General features: G+C 36.3%; 2 protein-coding genes across 3 annotated transcripts in view; both read right to left on the reverse strand.

Moving 5' to 3' along the window:
- Nucleotides 1-5,306: 5,306 nt before the first annotated feature.
- On the reverse strand, nt 5,307-9,787 carry LOC110033762 (shewanella-like protein phosphatase 2). Of its 2 annotated transcripts, none has more exons than XR_002294984.1 (2): nt 8,274-9,787; nt 5,307-5,930 (listed from the first exon to the last, which is right to left on the reverse strand). XR_002294984.1 is itself a non-coding variant. In XM_020737844.1 (2 exons), the coding sequence occupies exon 1, from the start codon at nt 9,524-9,526 to the stop codon at nt 8,336-8,338; it is 1,191 nt and encodes a 396-aa protein (XP_020593503.1). In that variant the 5' UTR covers nt 9,527-9,787; the 3' UTR covers nt 5,307-5,930; nt 8,320-8,335. The 2 variants fall into 2 exon arrangements, 1 of the variants encoding a protein (XP_020593503.1); XM_020737844.1 differs by having other exon boundaries at nt 8,320-9,787.
- LOC110033761 (cysteine synthase) overlaps nt 5,307-17,824 on the reverse strand; it is a 75,936-nt gene continuing 63,418 nt past the window's right edge. Inside the window, exon 11 of the mRNA XM_020737843.1 lies at nt 5,307-5,930. The gene's annotated coding sequence lies outside the window, so the exon portion shown is untranslated. The remainder of the gene's footprint in view (nt 5,931-17,824) is intronic.

Here is a 17,824-nt window from a genome sequence, read left to right on the forward strand (position 1 = left end):
TGAAATATAAACCCCAAGCATAAGAAAATTTCAATTTTTAACTTAAAAAATAAGGGCATTTTTCACCTCTAATAAAAATACTGTCTGCACTTTAGAATCGCATGTCTTAATATATTCATTTACATGCCAAAATATAGTAGGTTAATCTATAAACCCCAAAATGTCCTTCAAATTCAGAATCATGGCATTTTCAAATAACATCTATGGTCTATTCTATGGGTAAACATCTTCTAATCACCCGATTTTTACCTTTCCTATAAAGATATGGGTCATCCTAAGAATAATATCTGGCATCATGAATAAATTTCTTCTAATGATATGACAAATCATAAGATAAAATATCAATAAAAATATAGTTCATTATGTTCACAACCATGGAGTGTTCCAATCAATTCATCTGGAAAATTTTCATTAATATCTTCATCGAGAGCATAAGAATTTCCTTGGTTTTGTCTAGATAAATGATTCGCTATTTGATTCTCAAACCCTTTGCTATCCACCACTTCGATATCAAATTCTTGTGTCAATAAAACCCACCTGATAAATCATGGTTTTGCATCCTTTTTAGACATAAGATATCAAATTGTTGAATGGTAGGTATAAACAGTACACTTAGTCCTAATCAAATATGACCTGAATTTGTCAAATACATATACTATAGCAGAACCTCTTTTTCAGTGATGGTGTGGTTGACTTGAGCCTCATTTAAGGTCTTACTAGCATAATATATAATCCTAAACATCTTACCACACCTTTGTCCTAAAACCACCCCTATGGCATAATTACTAGTATTGCACAATAATTTGAATGGACTCTCCCAATCAGGTGAAACAATAATAGGTGCAGTGACTAATTATTCATTTAAAGTATTAAAGGTAGTTAGGAAATCTTGATAAAAATAAAATATGATGGTTTTTTTCTAATAAATAACATAAAGGTTTGGAAATTTTGGAAAAATCCTAATCACTGATAGAACACAACATGGCCCAAAAAAACTCTTAACCTCCCTCACAAAAGTGGGTGGAGAAAGTTTCTTAATCACTTGTATTTTTGCTAGATCTACCACCCCTTTTAGAAATCACAAGTTCAAAAATAATTCTTTCTGAAACCATAAATTGACATTTTTATCAATTCAGAGCTTAATTGCTTTCTTCACATTTTTAAACACTCTGTCCAAATGATCTAAGCAAGAATCGAATGAAGGGCCAAACATAGAGAAATCATCCATGAATACTTCAATTCCTTTCTCAATTAAGTCACAAAAAAGACATCATGCAACGCTAAAAAATCACAGACACATTACAAAGTCCAAAGGGCATCCTCCTAGAAGCAAAAGTCTCATATGGGCTCAAAATGTGGTCTTATCCTAAACCTCAGGACCAATAGAAATCAAATAGTACCCTGAATACCCATTTAAAAAGCTGAAAAAGGAATGAACAACTAGCCTATTTATTTAGAAAAGATAAGGGAAAATGGTCTTTTCTAGTAACTAAATTTAATTTTCTATAATCAATGCATATTCGCCACCCAGTGACATGTCTAGTAGGTATTAGTTGAGTTTGTTTATTCTCTACTACAATCATTCTCCCCTTTTCATGTAAACAATGGATAGGGCTAACCCAAACACTATCTGAAATATGATAGATAATGTCTACATCTAACCACTTCAATATCTCCTTTCTAATAATTTCTTCCATAATAGGGTTTAGTCTGCTTTGAGGATCCGCCCTAAGTTTATGATTTTCCTCCATAAGGATCCTATGCATGGATATCGAAGGACTAATCCCTTTAATATCTGCTAAAATCTATTCAAAAGCTATCTTGAAATTCCTCAAAAGGCTCATCAATTTCTTCTCTCGAGATCTACTAAGTTTTGAGCATATGATAACAAACAAAGCAGAGGATTTCTCTAAGTAAGCATACTTCAGATATTTAGGAAGGATTTCACCTCTAATTTAGGTGGTTCTTCTATAGAAGGAACTAAAGGTTTAGAATTTTTAGTGGTATCCAACAACTCAAACCTCTCCCTATAAATCTTTGAACTAATCTCTTTAAGTAAAGTTTATTTTTCCTTAAAGTCAGTTATATCATCCTCAGTCAAACTAAACTCTCTAGGTTTAACTTCACAACACTCTCGAAATTGGTTGCAACACAGTCGGTCTACTAGATCCATTCTAAGACTTGAATCCTCATTACAATCAGAGGGAATTTCATAGATTTTAAAATATTAAAAGAAATATCCTGATCATTTACCCTCATAGTCAACTCTCCCTTCTACACATCAATCATAACCCTACCAGTGGCTAGGAAAGGTCTGCCTAAGATGATGGGCATCTCTTTATCTTCCTTCATATCTAATACAATGAAATCAACATGAAAGATAGACTTATCTATCTTAACAAAAACATCCTCTATAACCTCTCTATGGTAAGTAATAGACCAATCAACAAGCTGAAGGGTCACTGTGATAGGTGACACTTCTCCTAATCCTAATTTCTTAAAAATTAACAATGATATGAGGTTAATATTGGCACCTAAATCGCACAAAGCCTTCCAAAAGACTCTCTCTAATAACACAAGGAATGCTAAAGCTACTAGGATGCTTAAGTTTTTAAGGAAGTATTTTTTGAATAATAACACTACACTCCTCACTAAGTGCTACTGTCTCAAAATCACCAAGCTTACTCTTCCTATTAATACTATCCTTCATGAACTTCACATAACTATGCATATGTTCCAAGGACTTAGCAAACAAAATATTAATTTTCAACTTCTTAAATACTTCCAAAAAATGAGAAAATTGTTGATCCAATTTTGTTTCTAGAGAAATGGTGGGGGTGTCTTTCAAAGTTATTCCTAATGGGCGTGCCTAGTCTTCCTGAATCTTTAGAAGAGTCTTCTATAAATCTTTCATGTTCAAGGTTCTCTTCTACCACCTCTGCACTTTTCTATTCACTTCTTCCAACTCACTTTCACTTCTCAACTTATTCACTTTCACAATTTCATTAACCTTCTCCTTTCGATAATTTTGGTATTACTAGGTAGAGTTCCTTGGGGTCAGTTACTAAGAGGGTTTGCTACTTGCCCCAATTGGTTTTCTATGTTTGTAGTTGCTACACCATGACCTCGCAGCTGATTCCTGATCTACAATACAACTTCATCCAAAGACAATTTCTTTACCTTAAATTGTTGGTTTGAATTAAAGCCAATTGAGTAAGAAGGTCTCAAATTGGTACTACCTTGATTGTTCTAATTTTCAAAAGGATTAGACTGATTATTCCCCCATTGTTGATTTCATGTCCCTTGGTCATTATCCCAATTAAAATTAGGGTGATTCTTCCAATCATGATTATAAAAATTGGAATATGGGTTCTTTGTCCTATTGTTGATAACATTCAAGGTCTCAAGAGATGAAGCATTCACATCAATCAATTGTCCAAATGAATTCTCCTTTATTACTAATGGTCCTTGTGGCTGGTTTATTCTAAGTTGATTTAGCTTTCTAGAGATCGCAACTACTTGAGAAGTCCAAATTGACAGAACATTTGTATTATGTACACTGATTGCCCTCCTAGGGTTCACTATACCAAAAGGCAATTAAAAATTATTGGTTGACAACTCTTAAATCAAAGAGTAAGCCTCATTAAAGGGTTCCGACATAAGCGAACCACCAGCGACGACATCTATAATCGACCTAAGAGCTCCTATTAACCCGTTATAAGAAGTGTGAATTATCAACCAATTAGGCAATGCATGGTGAGGGCACTTTCTGAGGAGTTCTTTGAATCTTTCCTAAGCTTCATAGATAGATTCACCTTCATGCTGGTAGAAAGAAGTTATATCATTCCTATGTTTGTCCATTTTTGAAATTGAAAATACTTTGTTAAGAATTACTATGTCAATTCACTCCATATCCTAATTGATCTTGGGGCTAATGAATTTAACCACCTCTTAAATTTATCCCTAAAGAGAAAGGAAAAAGCCTTAATCTCACAGTGTCATTGGAGACATTATTATAGCGAAATGTAGTGCAAAGTTCTTAAAAATTCGCTAAATGTAAGTTTTGACCTTCGAATGGTGTTCCCCCAAACTTATTGTTATGTTCCATGTGGATAATAACATGCTTCAATTCGAAAGTATTGGCTCCTACGACAGTGGTTTGGATACTAAGATGGATTTCAACTGGCGAGGGTTAGTATAGTCTCTTAAAAGCCTAGTCGTATCCTGATGTTCATGGGTTTCTTGGTTATTCTAAGAATTATTCGTCATTTCTCCTAAAAGTTGTTGGAGTTTCTTTTACTTTCTAATTTTTCTTACAGTTCATTCTAGCTCATAATCGTAGGGTAAAAGTTTAGCAGACCCTGAACCACACATAGACTAGCTAGATACCATTTATGCTAATGAAAATAACAGACAATTCAAGCAAAAATAAATAACTTAAACACATTACTAAACCAAATACAAATACACAATCAAAAAACTTTAAAACCCAATACTTTTACTTTTTGCAAGTAAAGTAACAAAACTAATTGAATGAGAAACAGTGAACTCTACAGTTTTCCAAATCTAAGACTGTAAATTTCAACAAAAATTTTTCTAATTCAAATTCGTCGTCGTTCCCAAGCAATGACGCCAAAAACTTGACATGTAGCAATCACTACAAAACATGGGAGGATCATGCAAGTATACATGGCGTATCAGTAGTATCGGTATTAGAGTTCTGATTGTCGATCCCACAGGGAATAAGATGAATTTTAATAGTAAAAGTTCTAGCCTATAGTTATTATTCCTAGCCTGAAATTTTAGTTTGACCTAAGTTCTGCACAAATAATCTTAAATTAACAAAAAAGAAATTGAAGGGTTCACGTTCTTAAAGGTTCTCCCTTGAAATGGTTTAATAAGACCCTTGAATGTAAAAGCATCTAAAGGAAAACATAGTGCCAAACAAGAGCAAGGCTCTTCTTTACCCCTTCCAGTAGCATAAAGAAGTTTGGCTAGACATAGGTGTGTTCCCATAAATCCTATTACTAACTCAATCACAACATTCTTCCTATATATTTGCATCACTCTATGGGTTATATTCCTAAATCTTTTCCAAGGCTTATAAGTCGCAACAATTTTTAACACATCACGTGGCCAAGATGAAGTGTAAATAAGGTTAAGAAAGTTAATCATCACCACAAAATAATTTATTCCATACAACGCTTACTCCAAAACATCTTATTTAGCCATCTCAAGTAAGAAATAGAAAAAATACTCACTACTCATGCTTGTACACACCAACACAATCATTTGATTAGAAAAGAAATCAAAATATAATAGTCTTACAAATAAAATGTTACAATCAAACTATAGAAAAGAATTATCTTTCTCTTCTTCACAATAAAGAACTGATGAAACACAAGCACTTATCTCTTAGAACCTCTCAAACCTCCTATCTTCTGTTGTTGACGATCTGCTAGAATTCTCTTCACTGCCCGGGGAGAAGAAAACTTTTGAACTGAAGTAAAAGCAGAAGCCTCAAGCTAGCAACATCCCCTTCCCACTTCGTTTCATTGCTTTTTATACATTCCTACCAATGTTTTCCACGATTTCCTTATGAACTAAAACTTCGAACTGCTCCAACCGCTGAATTCAATTTGGGCGCCAATGTGCCCAGGAGCTGGCACCTAAGCACCAAACTCTCTATTTAGAACTGTCTATTGGGCGCCTAAGCGCCCAATTATGCAACACATAAGTGACAGTATCGCGGCGCCTAAGCGCCCAGGGGCTAGTGCCATGGTGTCATGCTCTCGGGTTGTAGCTGAATTATGAACAGGTTCTGGCGCCTAAGCGCCAATATTCAAGTGCCTAGGCGCCCAATAGCCGAACTTTTCCCCAATTTCCATTAAGTTCTATTTTGATTCCTGTTTTTCATTACTTCCTGCAACCTACATAATCAACACAAAAACCTTCATCAAAAGTACAATTTCATATATACAAATGCAAATAATATTAATTACCAAATTATCAACATATCAGAATGATAACGCCTTAGAATTTACCTATATATTTACTTCCAATTTTTGGAGATAAGAAATGGCTTAATGCTTCTACATTGTGAAGCTTGAAAGTAGGAGCACACGGAAGGCATTGTGAGAATAGTCACATGATCAAAGACAAAAACTGATATAATTTTTAGATATAAAACCCCACAAGTAAATTGATTTTTGGATCAACAAAGCTTACTTTCAACAAAATTGAAATCAAGTTAGTGTAGTTCAATGAGAAGATGCTAAGAACATTAAGAACCTCTAAATCCTTAACTTCAATTTTTGCATACATGCCAACTTCTTATGCATGAAAATGGGTATTTCACTTTTTAAAACTTAAAATGAAGATATTTTTGATGTCATATGAGAGATTTAGATAGTATAATTGTTAAAAACAAACATTAGGTGAGAGAAATGTCAAAAATAAATTCTAAGAAAAATAAATTCTAAGTGATAGATATGCAAATACATAGAAATTGGATGGTATGTATGTAAATGCCCCTTTGATAAACCCACCCCGCCACCCCTCGTGCGTCTTTTCAATTTCATAATTACCATACTCACTTTAATTGTTTCTTATTACCAAACAAGTAGATCAGCGTGGCATTGCCATGATTTTCAAAGTTTCTAGACAATGATGTCTTGGCCTACGCTAAATTTTTCCCAGAAAGCAGTCTGGTGGCCCAAACCCCTTTGAAATAGTTAACTTTAAGGCCATTTCCATACATACAATTCTTATGTATTAATATATCTAGCATCTACATTTTGATATTTATCTATGTAATTCTTAAATTCTTAACATCACATAAAAAAATATGGGTACTCTTAATTTTTTCAAGTAAAATACACCTTCTCATGCATATACTTGATATGGTCATGACACAAAATTATTAAACAAACAAGTATTAAAATACAGGTGTTAGATTTGTAAATACAAAAATATTATATGATATGTATGCAAATACCCTTTAAACTCGATCCTCCAAGTTCCATTACAACTCCACATGCCTTCGTTATCTACATAACAGATTTGATATATCAAAACTTCCATAATTATTAGATGTCATGGATGAGTTTTGCAAACATGAAATTTCTCACTACTAGCAGTTAGCAAAGTGAATGAGGACGAGTTAAAGAAGAATACAACAACAACAACAACAACAACAGAGCCTTAATACCACTACGTGGGGTCGGCTACATGAATCCTTTTTCTCCATTGCGTCCTATTTAGTGTCATATTTTCATTTAGTTCTAGTTCTAGTAAATTAAGATCATTTTTAATACAATAAGCCCATGCCTTCCTAGGTCTACCTCTGCCTTTCTTAACATAAGTCGAATCTAAAACATCTACTTTCATAATAGGATCATCAGAAGATCGACGAGTTAAAGAAGAATATTAAGCATATATTATGACCTTTGTTTCCTCCTTTGAAATCAAATAAAGAACAACAGGGAAAATTTGCTTGCAAGGTTCCTCCACATATTAGAGTTTTGTACTAGCTAAACAAAAGAGGGTGAGAAAGAAATAATAAAATAAGAGAAAGAGAGAGAGAGAGAGAGAATAAAAAGAAGAAACAAGGAATCATAAAAAAGCAAACAATACACCGAGCTTATTTACCAGGTCTCATTCACATGCTTTAGTATTTAAAAATATATGCAAACCTACATCAATAGAAAAGCTTGTTAACCAAATTATAAAAATTGTAAATCCTAATATGAATAAGCTTGTACACTGAATTTATCAAACCATCATTATCATAAATTTGCAAAAAGGTACATATTAATGACTGTTGCCTGCAACATTTAGCCATGATGTACTCCAAATCTCACCAAATCATAAATTCTAGTACCTTTTTAAATCCCACTTTCCTTCGAGTTTAAGCTAATAATAAATCCATAAAGAAGAATTACAGGATTTTACTAAATACTGCTGAAATTAAATCATAATTGCAGCCAAGAAGCCTAAAATCCAAATTTACAGAAAGTCATCACCTGGAACCAACAAAGCAAATATAAACATGCCCTAGCAACATCTAAGCCAGCTCCCATTTAACCAATCTACTCCATTAAAGTTCTAATGCAAAATCTGCTCAACAACAACAACAACAACAACAACAACAAGACGCTATCCCACTAAGTGGGGTCGGCTACATGAATCCTTTTTCTCCATTGTGTCCTATTGAGAACCATATTTCATTTAATTCTAATGCAAAATCTGCTCAGCAGAGAAATTTCAATCACCTTTTAAATCTACTGAAATTATGAACAAGAGAACATGATTTGTTAGCCATATAAGCTGTTGCCTAAGCAGCAGCTTCCACTTCTTTCAATCTGCTTTCACTTAGCAGCAAAGCAAGCCCATGTCTTTCTCCTTCCCTCACCTCAGGCACCTTCCCTCTGTAATCATACAATGAGTTTGCAGTAATCACTCTCATGTTTAAGCCGCCATTGATCTCAAGCACCTCAGGCAATCCATTTGAACATCCTTTGGATAACCCAACATCTATCCTAATGGCTCTGTTCTCGCAGACAGCATTAATCCCTTGTTCCTGTATAGTATGCCCCATCACCATCCTCCTCACTCCTGGAATCATGGAAAGAACACCTTCAAGATGCTGGCAATCACAGTTAAAACCCTCAGAGAACCTCCTCAACCAAACCACACTATCTCTGCCTCTCATGTTTTTAGGAGATAACCTCCCATTCAAGCCGCAGATCCAATCCCTAGCATCTTCGTTGATCCTTTCCAAGCCATACTCGACATGCCGCTGCAACAGTCCTCCATGAACGAAAACCGAATCTCCGACCACCGCGACCGTCGGATTGTCGGCTAGGAACCGACGGGAGAGGACGCCGTCGGGTCGGAGGGCGGCGATTCTCGATCGAAACCCCTCCCAAAACTCCCTTTTCACGCCGGGGAAAGACATGGGGATTCCTCTGAAAGGATCAATCGGTTTTTCGAGATCCGAGCAGAGGCGTTTCATGGAAAGACCAACGCGGAACCATCGGCCCCATTGCTTGAACTCGTCGAGTCCCTCCGGGGTGACATAGCGGAAATCGCCGTCTATATTCATGACCTCGTGGTTGCCGAGGATGGTGAGAAGCTCGCCACCGGCATGGGCGGCGTCGAGTTTGAGGCGTTGGAGAAGGTACAGGAGGCGGATCTCATCGCCACCGCGGTCGAGGACGTCGCCGACCTGAACGGCGACGGTGGTGCCGCCGGTCCAGCGGAAAGAGAAAGGATCAATGAGGCCGGCGAGCGCAAGGGCTTGTAAGGATTTGGGATAATCTCCGTGGAGATCGCCGATAGCGACGAGGCGGGAGGGCGCGGGGAAGTGCGTGGAGAGCACGGGAATGGGATTAGAAAGGGTGTTAGGTTTCGAATTGGGAAAGAAGAGGCCGCTCACGCAGAAGTCGACGAAGGCATTGACGAAGGAGGAGAGCTGGGGAGGAAGATTGCTGCAAGTTAGTGCAGACGGGATGGACTCCTCCATATCTATCCCCTTCTTCCCTTATCCTGCAGTTTGGATTTGGATTTCTGTGCCCTAAATTTTTGAAGAAGGTTAACAATTTATAGCTGAATGATGCCGGGTAATCTTACTTAAAATCTTACGTCTTCTCAAAAATTTCCAACAGTTTAGCCGCTGACTCCATTTTCCAGTTCTTGCCGTCAGGCGTCAACCCCATGCGCCAACAACTGTTCGGATTGCAAAATTTTCCAACACATGACACATGTTACGGGGAAAATCTCTGATGATGACTCCCAACGAATAGGTATATTCCGATTACAATAGTTAGTAATATTATGTTTTGTTATAGAAATATTTTATTTAAATTATTTATAAAAAATGAAGTGATATTTGAGTATTATATGATGTTATTCGATTAATTTACGGTATTATTAGAATATTATCTGTGTTATTTTGATTTGGAGCTGAAATGTTAGTGAAATATTCCCCCGCGCTACTTGATTTGGGGTTGTGTTATTCTAATAACATAGTGGAAATTGAAATAATACGGAGAATATGCTAAATAACAACCCTAAACAAATAACGCGAGGGAGTATTCTAAAACACTGCAAAATAATTGAATAACATCATATTATACTCGAATAACACTTTATTTTTTACAAATAACGCAGATGAAATATTCTTATAATACAGCAAAATATTCCTAACTATTACAATCTGAACATAACTCTGCGTTCAGAGTCCTGATATAATATTTTTCCTACGGGAACACGAGGATTTAAGGCTGAATAACTGAATTTACGTTTAAATAAGGCAACAACGCACCTAAAAAAAACCTAAATTCTCGGATCAACAATGTTTATTCGGTATTTGATAAATCTGATATAGGAAAAAATAAAAAAATATTACATCAGTACTACACATGTAGAAATACCGTGTGTAGCCAATAAAATCATGCCACGCGTGACAGGGAAAAAAACGGCGCAGTAATACGTGAAATATTCTCCCCCATGTTATTCATGTATTATATTCATGTATTATTGTGTTATTACGTGTTATTGATGTGTTATTGTGTTATTATAACACGGATACAATAACACGGATACAATAACACATGAATAACGCACAATAACACTTGAATAACACGGGGAATATTCCCGACGGAGAAAAAACGGCGCAGTAACACGAGAAATATTCTTCCCCGTGTCATTCATGTGTTATTGTGTGTTATTCATGTGTTATTGATGTGTTATTGTGTTATTATAACACCAGGAGTATTCCTAGGACACAATAACACATGAATAATATACAATAACACATGAATAACACAGGGGGAATATTCCCAGTGTTACTGCGCCGTTTTTTTTCTCTATCGCGCAGGGTGTTATGGCATTATTTCATTGGCTACGCATGTTACTCTACGTGCGTAGCACTGATGTAATATTTTTTCCTGATATAGAGCTTGAATTTAAGGATATACTTTATATCGTGTTTCTTGAGAAAATTTAATTGAAATTAGTGATAACTGGGCCAAATAACTTTATGCATTTAATACTTTTAGATTTAAAAAATTCGGATGGATCCGATTTATTTAATCCCATTTAACTTGAATCCAAGGCTCTTTTTCCTGTCACACTTTAACTTAAACTCCATCTTAATTAAACATTAAAATCTAATTGAAACTGACTCAAACAAAAAATCATGATCCATTTGAAGTTAAATGCGAACAAAACCTAAAACCAATCAAATATAACCTGAAGCTAATACCTGATTCTAATCTAAAACTAATCAAACCAATCCTAATGAAATTAAAAACAACACTAAATTCAAACAAGGCAAAAAAATAACCAACAATCAAATTAGAGTTAAACCTAAATTCAAATGAAACTAAGGGCATGTTTGACACCGTAGAACAGCTGCGGAGCGTTTTCAAAACGCCAACATTGGTGTTTGTTTTCTCCGTCTTCACTGCGTTGCGGGATAGGCTGATTTCCTTCTATATTACACGCCCGACATTCGGAGAAAATTGTTTTCGGCTCTGCCATCCCTATGGTAGTGTATCTGGTGTTATTCGCAGTATTATTAATGCTTTTTGTCAGCAGTTGATTTTTGATATTATTCGCGGTGTTATTCACAGTAGTGTTCAAGTGTTATTGTATTGTTCTTTGCGGTGTTTTTCGGGATAGTATTCAGGAGTTATTGCGGTGTTACTCACGGTATTATTCGTGTTTTTTGCAAGTCCTTGATTTGTGGTGTTTTGTGATGTTATTTATGGCAGTATTCATGTGTTATTGCGGTGTTTTTCGCGGCATTATTTGCGTCTTTTGTCAGCCATTTATTCTGATGTTATTCACAGTGTTATTCGCGGTAGTATTCAAATATATAACTCGTTTATGCATATATTTCAGCCTTTTGTCGACCGTTTTTACCTACCACCTTGTTTGTGCATGCTAAGATATATTTCACTTGTTGAAAAATTAAATGATGATATAAATAATCTAATTTAAATATATAACTATAATATAAATTTAAATATTAAGTTTTAAATAGAATTAATATTGTTAATTTACTTTATACATAATTTGTTTTTGATACCGCACCAACAAATTTTCATCATCCGACCCGAATCTGGAGACACTTTTTTAGAAAGAAACATTCAAACTTCAATTAAGTGTCATGCAAAGCTTCGATTTTAGATAACTTATAATCAAGCTGAACGTCTCGATGAGACGAACCCAGCGATATAAAAACTAGTCTAATCCGAGTCAAGTCAAGCTAAAATCAAATCATTAAACCACCCTTGAAAAACTTCTAGACACATTTTAAAAGTCAAATGGATGTCGAATGTGGCGAATTCATAGTCGATTCGAGTGACTCAACAAGACGAATCCAATGAGCACAAGATTGTTTAATTCTGACATCGTTAAGACACTCAAATGTCCATTAAATGTTGTTTGATTGGAGGGAGCTCTCCAGACCGTCCAATCAAAATAGTTTATATTTCTGCATTAATTGCACCCAAAATACTATAAATAGACCCCCACCCCTCACGTGAGGGAGAACTCAAGCCTTGGGAGAGAACTTGAGGCTTTGAGAAGGAGATGCAGCTCAGCATCACCGCTGACCGCCACCAACCCTCACCAATCACCGTCTGTCGACCGTCATCGACCACCGCCAATCGTTGTCGACCACAGTCGTCCTCCGTCGTCCAATGTCAATTGTCATCAACCACCACCAATCGGACACCATCAGTCAACATCATAACTTGAAAAATCTAGTAACTCTCTTCCGTCTGTGAGACAAGAGCTCATCACTATGTTCCATGTGTCACTTGCGACATATGTGTTCATCAGCTCATGCAGTTCTCAATTTCATTTCCATGGTCTACGAACATTATCAATAATTGCCCCAACGACCTACGTGGTCATCAACTCATACAGCTCCCGAGTTCGGCCCCAACAACCTACGGACGTCATAGATACTCACCCGAAGGACCTATGTGGTCATCAACTCATGCAGCTCCCGACTCAGGCTCCCGCAGCCTACGGAGTCATTAACACTCGCCAACTGTGGCTTACATGGTCCACAATTCCCGCAACTGCTTACTATGACTTCACTGGTCAATCAACGTTTCTGGAGCAACCATTTATAACACTCACGACGGACTACTATCTCAACAACAATTAGCAATGACCTCTTGCAACTTGTTATCACCAAGAACTACAGCTAGATTATAATTATACAATTTTGTATTCTCATCTTCCCTAATTTAGGAGAAGTATTGACCTATGTATTCATCATTCATATTGGATTATTTAACTAAGTTAGGCCTCGTGGTTTTCTCCCATTTTCAATGATTTTCTATGTAAAAAGTTGAGGTGTCTCATCCTTACTTATCTTCTTTTATCTGTGTATTGAAATCTCATGCAACGCTAAGACGATAATCCATTACTCTACCGCTACAAATTTTCTAGCACGCATCAGTTTGACATCGTATGTGGGAAACGAAGTCCCGCTCTGCGCTGTCTTCAACTCTCAGACACTGAGCCCTTACTTCCTTTCCCAATGAAGTACTTCATTCAACTGGTGAAGGAACCTCCACATCTTGAAGATCATCTCCGAAGCATTCTTCAATGCGGGGGGAAACCTTCACTCCAGTCTCAAAAGGTCATTCATTTTAACGTCCCTAACATGACCATGGTGGGGATGTCATCCCAATTTTCATTCAGATTACAAGTCTTCGAGAATCTCTCCTAAGCTGGGGCACTCTTAACTGCATAAAATGCTTCTTTAGTGTCCCCTCATCATTCTGGAGTTCCTCTTCAATTAGATTAGGAAGTTGATCTCTTCAAGGCCCAATACTTATGTTGTTTTACAAGCTTGTATCATAAATACCCCCACTGGGGAAGCAAAAGATTCAAAAGAAGCAACTAACAAGTTGTCAAATATTTTTCTTGAGTATGACTGCAACTATATTTCTAAGAAAATATACGGTCCATTGCAACCTATGCAATAGTCTCAAGAAACGCAGAGCATTTTTTACACCTCATTCTACGCTTAATCGATCCCAAGGGGACTAGATTCAACCTCTTCCATTTTAGGCTATAGTTGTCAAGTAAAAGTTTCGGCATACAACCTCGGATAAATCAAAAATCTTTGGTGAATTTCCTTCGACCTCTTCCATAACAGGTTACGGTCGTCAAGCAAAAGCTTCGACCAACAACCTAGAATAGGTCAACCAACCTCAGTAGATTTCATATGACTATGTTCATTAGGGTTAATAGCATCGAGCATCTCCGGTTGTACAACTTAGAACTGGTCTTACATCCTTAATGGATTCTCCTTTCAACATGCTTTTGAAAGTCAAGCCTAAGAGGCAAGACTCAATGAGAAACTACAATGCCTCTAGAAGACAAGCTCAAGAGGTAAATCTCGATGATATGCTAGCAATGGACAGGGTCCTTGATCCTGATATTTTTTATATGTAAGGATTTGTGAAGTTGACACCACTACTTAAAGATTTTAATCTTCAGTAATGACACCAAAAACTTGATCCCCAATAACTGCTTAAATGCACAGTATAACAATACTTTAATTATATTTTCACTTATATTTCTTTACTTTTCAACAAAGTCAAAACTTGATCCTGAAGTAAATAAGAAATTAACTTTTCAATTTATATATATTGGGATACTACGCAAGTATACATGTCGTTATCAAGTAATATAGGACTTTTTAATTAAAACCTGAATATCAAAACCCATAGGAAAATAATGCAATATGATTTTTTGATCAGCAAACTTTCTATTTTAAAAAATAATTACTTAAACTAGAGATGTATTTGCAGTAATTAAAATTTAAATATTTTTTTGTATTTTTGATATTTTAACAAAAAAGTAACAATTTTAAAAGATAACTTGAGTTTATGTAAAAGAAAAGCACTAAACATGAATCAGTAATAAGCATAGGAATTCTGTTGTGGAAGTATGCAAATTGTGTTGTGCCAAGTAGGAGCAATAATATTCTTTACCCTTGCTGGAGATGCTATAAGGAACATTGGCTAATTTAAAGCTTGAATAGTTTTGAAGACCGTCTTGGTAGGGAAGATACTAGCTCTCACTCTAGAGTTCCCTCGATTCCCTCCACCTGGGGGCTAACATCTCATATCAGAACCTAAAACAATAAATCAAGTTGGGGTCTTTAACCTATCACTTTAAAGTCCTCTAACTCTACACCCCTCAATGATTATTTTCCTATTTATTTGCACTAAATTATATGAATTATATTCTCATTCATACAACCTCATGTGATTCTTTCCAATTGTTGATTGAGATAATACTAGCCTGGTTCTTATATGTTCTCATAACAAATTTTAACATCTTGATTGGCCAAATCAAGAAGTAAATGAAGAACATGTAATTGAATCATCACAATTTCTTCCAACATTAAAGATTAATACTCTCCACAACTTCCATCCAATACTTTAATTACTTACAATTTTAAGGAGAAAGATAAAGAAAACTACTCATAATACATGGAGAAAATAAAACCACACTTTAGTTTAAAAGTAGAAATCATTTTCAAACCAATAAGAAGTCTCGATTAAAATACCAAATGTAGTCACAAAGATAAAAATTTATCTCAAATCCTCTCCACCAAACCCTTGAAGTTCCTTTGAATCTCCTCCTTTACAACACTCTAAACTCTCAAAATAAAACTAAAAACAAAAGGAAAAAGTAAATTTTCTGTGATGCTTGAATCTCTCCACAAGATTCTCCATGATCCTCTTCCTCTTCAAGCACTCTCTCCCTCTTCAAGCACTCACTTCAAATGTAAAAACTTCCTTCTTTTATAAATCTCCAAGAGGTGCCTTGGAAACTCTTCAAAATGTGTCCAAATTTGATGTATTCTCCAAGGGATGCCTTCTTTCGCAAGTGTTTTAATAATATTTTCGTTTCTAGTGGTCATAACCACCCTCTTTAGCCAATAGGTGCCTCAAATACCTCTTCAAAATTCGGTCAAATAAAGAAAACCGCCAAATAACTGCCTCTGGCGTTTAAGCGCGGGGCCTCTGGCGTTTAGGCGCAGCCTTCTCTGTTTAACTGGCGCTCGCCAAAACACTGTAGCACAATTTTCACCTTTTTGCTCCAAATTTAATCTTTTTTCACTCCTTCTAGCATTTTTCAACTTTATACCTGTACCTGAGAGAAAAACACACAAATATCTTCTATTAAAGCGCAATATCTAAAAAATAGGTATAAAAATGTGTCTAAAAATACTATATATTTTAGGTGTATCAGTCCTCACTAAAAATACTCCATGAGAGCAAGTGGTTGACAGGGCCTCCACTCAAAGACCTCATAAGACTATAAGTCTCATAAGACACAGGTGAATCAAAAGCCTCAGAAGGCTACAAGCCTTAGAATATATCGATTCAAGCTCCTATAATACATAAGCCTGAAAGAGCACAACCTCAGAAGACACAAGCCTCAAAAGGTAAGCGACTCTTCATTTTATAAAATGAGTGTGCTAACTTTAATTGTAGAATTTTACACGATTAAGAAGCCACAACAACCGTGGAAAAGGTAAATGATACATTATCATCATCTACAAATGCCACATCATATAATTAAAAATGCTACAAAGACCAACACATACTTGTACAAGGGCTACAACAAATATGCTCATCTTTGAGTAGAGTCGACATTGCCTTCTCAAATCTTTAGCACTTTGGATGATTTTTAGGGGGTCTCTAGATATCACCATCACTTAAGCATGAAAAATCTTCCCCTCAATGCGCTACGGGAAAGCTGCAACATTTTTTTCATCACCTGTGAAATGTGCAAGAGCGACATTGGAACCTCCTAAAGAATGGATGACACCAATAAAATAGAAGATCTCGTTGCTTTGCTGTTACACAGAAAGAGGATGACTTTCCTCATCGCTACAACGTGAAAAAAGATCCTGTTACTAGCCTGCTACGCAAGACAGGGACTACTTTCCTCTTCACCGCAACGAGAAAGAAGATCTCGTTGCTAGCCTGCTACGCAGAACGGGGATGAATTTTCTCTTTGTCGCAATGTGAAAGAAGATCTCGTTGTTTGTTTGGCTATACAGGACGAGGACGAATTTCTTCTTCACCTCATCGAGAAAGAAGATCACGTTGTTTGCCTGCTACGTAGGACGGGGACAACTCTACTCTTCATCGCAACTCGGCACAGCAAGTTGGCATCGCAACTTGGCACCGTAACTCGACACCGCAACTCTGCATTGTAACTCAATATCACAACTCTCTGCCGCAACGTGTCGCGTTGTAACGACACACCGCAGTAATGTGTTGTGTCGCCGTAACGCACCGACTCAACACGTTGTGTTGCCCCAACGCACAGCCACAACGCGTCGTCGCGACTTACTACTGCAACGCGTCGTCGCGACGCACCGCCGCAACCTGTCACTATGACACACCGCCGCAACGCTTCACATCCCCACAACGCAAGTCGCAATGCATCGTTGAGACACTACCACTATCTTCTTTAAGTCTATTTATAGGCTCAAAAAAAGATTGGACTATTAAATGCTCATTATTAAAAAATAATAATTAAATAAATAATTAATTAATAATGTTTTCCATTCCAACGCCTGGTTTTTGTCAATCCCGCTTCCGCTTCTGGACCATCGACATTCCCTCATTCATTTGTGCTACGTTTATGTTAAAGCTAAATGGCTTATGCATGGGATTATCAAAGCAAATTAAAAAATTATCAAATCATTAAGTGTCAGAGCAAATGAGCATTTTTGGGCACATTTAGGAAAAAATTTGAA

Source organism: Phalaenopsis equestris, unplaced genomic scaffold (assembly GCF_001263595.1).
Source record: "Phalaenopsis equestris unplaced genomic scaffold, ASM126359v1 Scaffold001281, whole genome shotgun sequence".
Lineage (NCBI taxonomy): Eukaryota > Viridiplantae > Streptophyta > Magnoliopsida > Asparagales > Orchidaceae > Phalaenopsis > Phalaenopsis equestris.

Bases quoted from the DNA above. Each gene is read 5' to 3' on its own strand.
- LOC110033762 (XM_020737844.1), bottom strand. From the start codon at position 9,526: ATGGAGGAGTCCATCCCGTCTGCACTAACTTGCAGCAATCTTCCTCCC.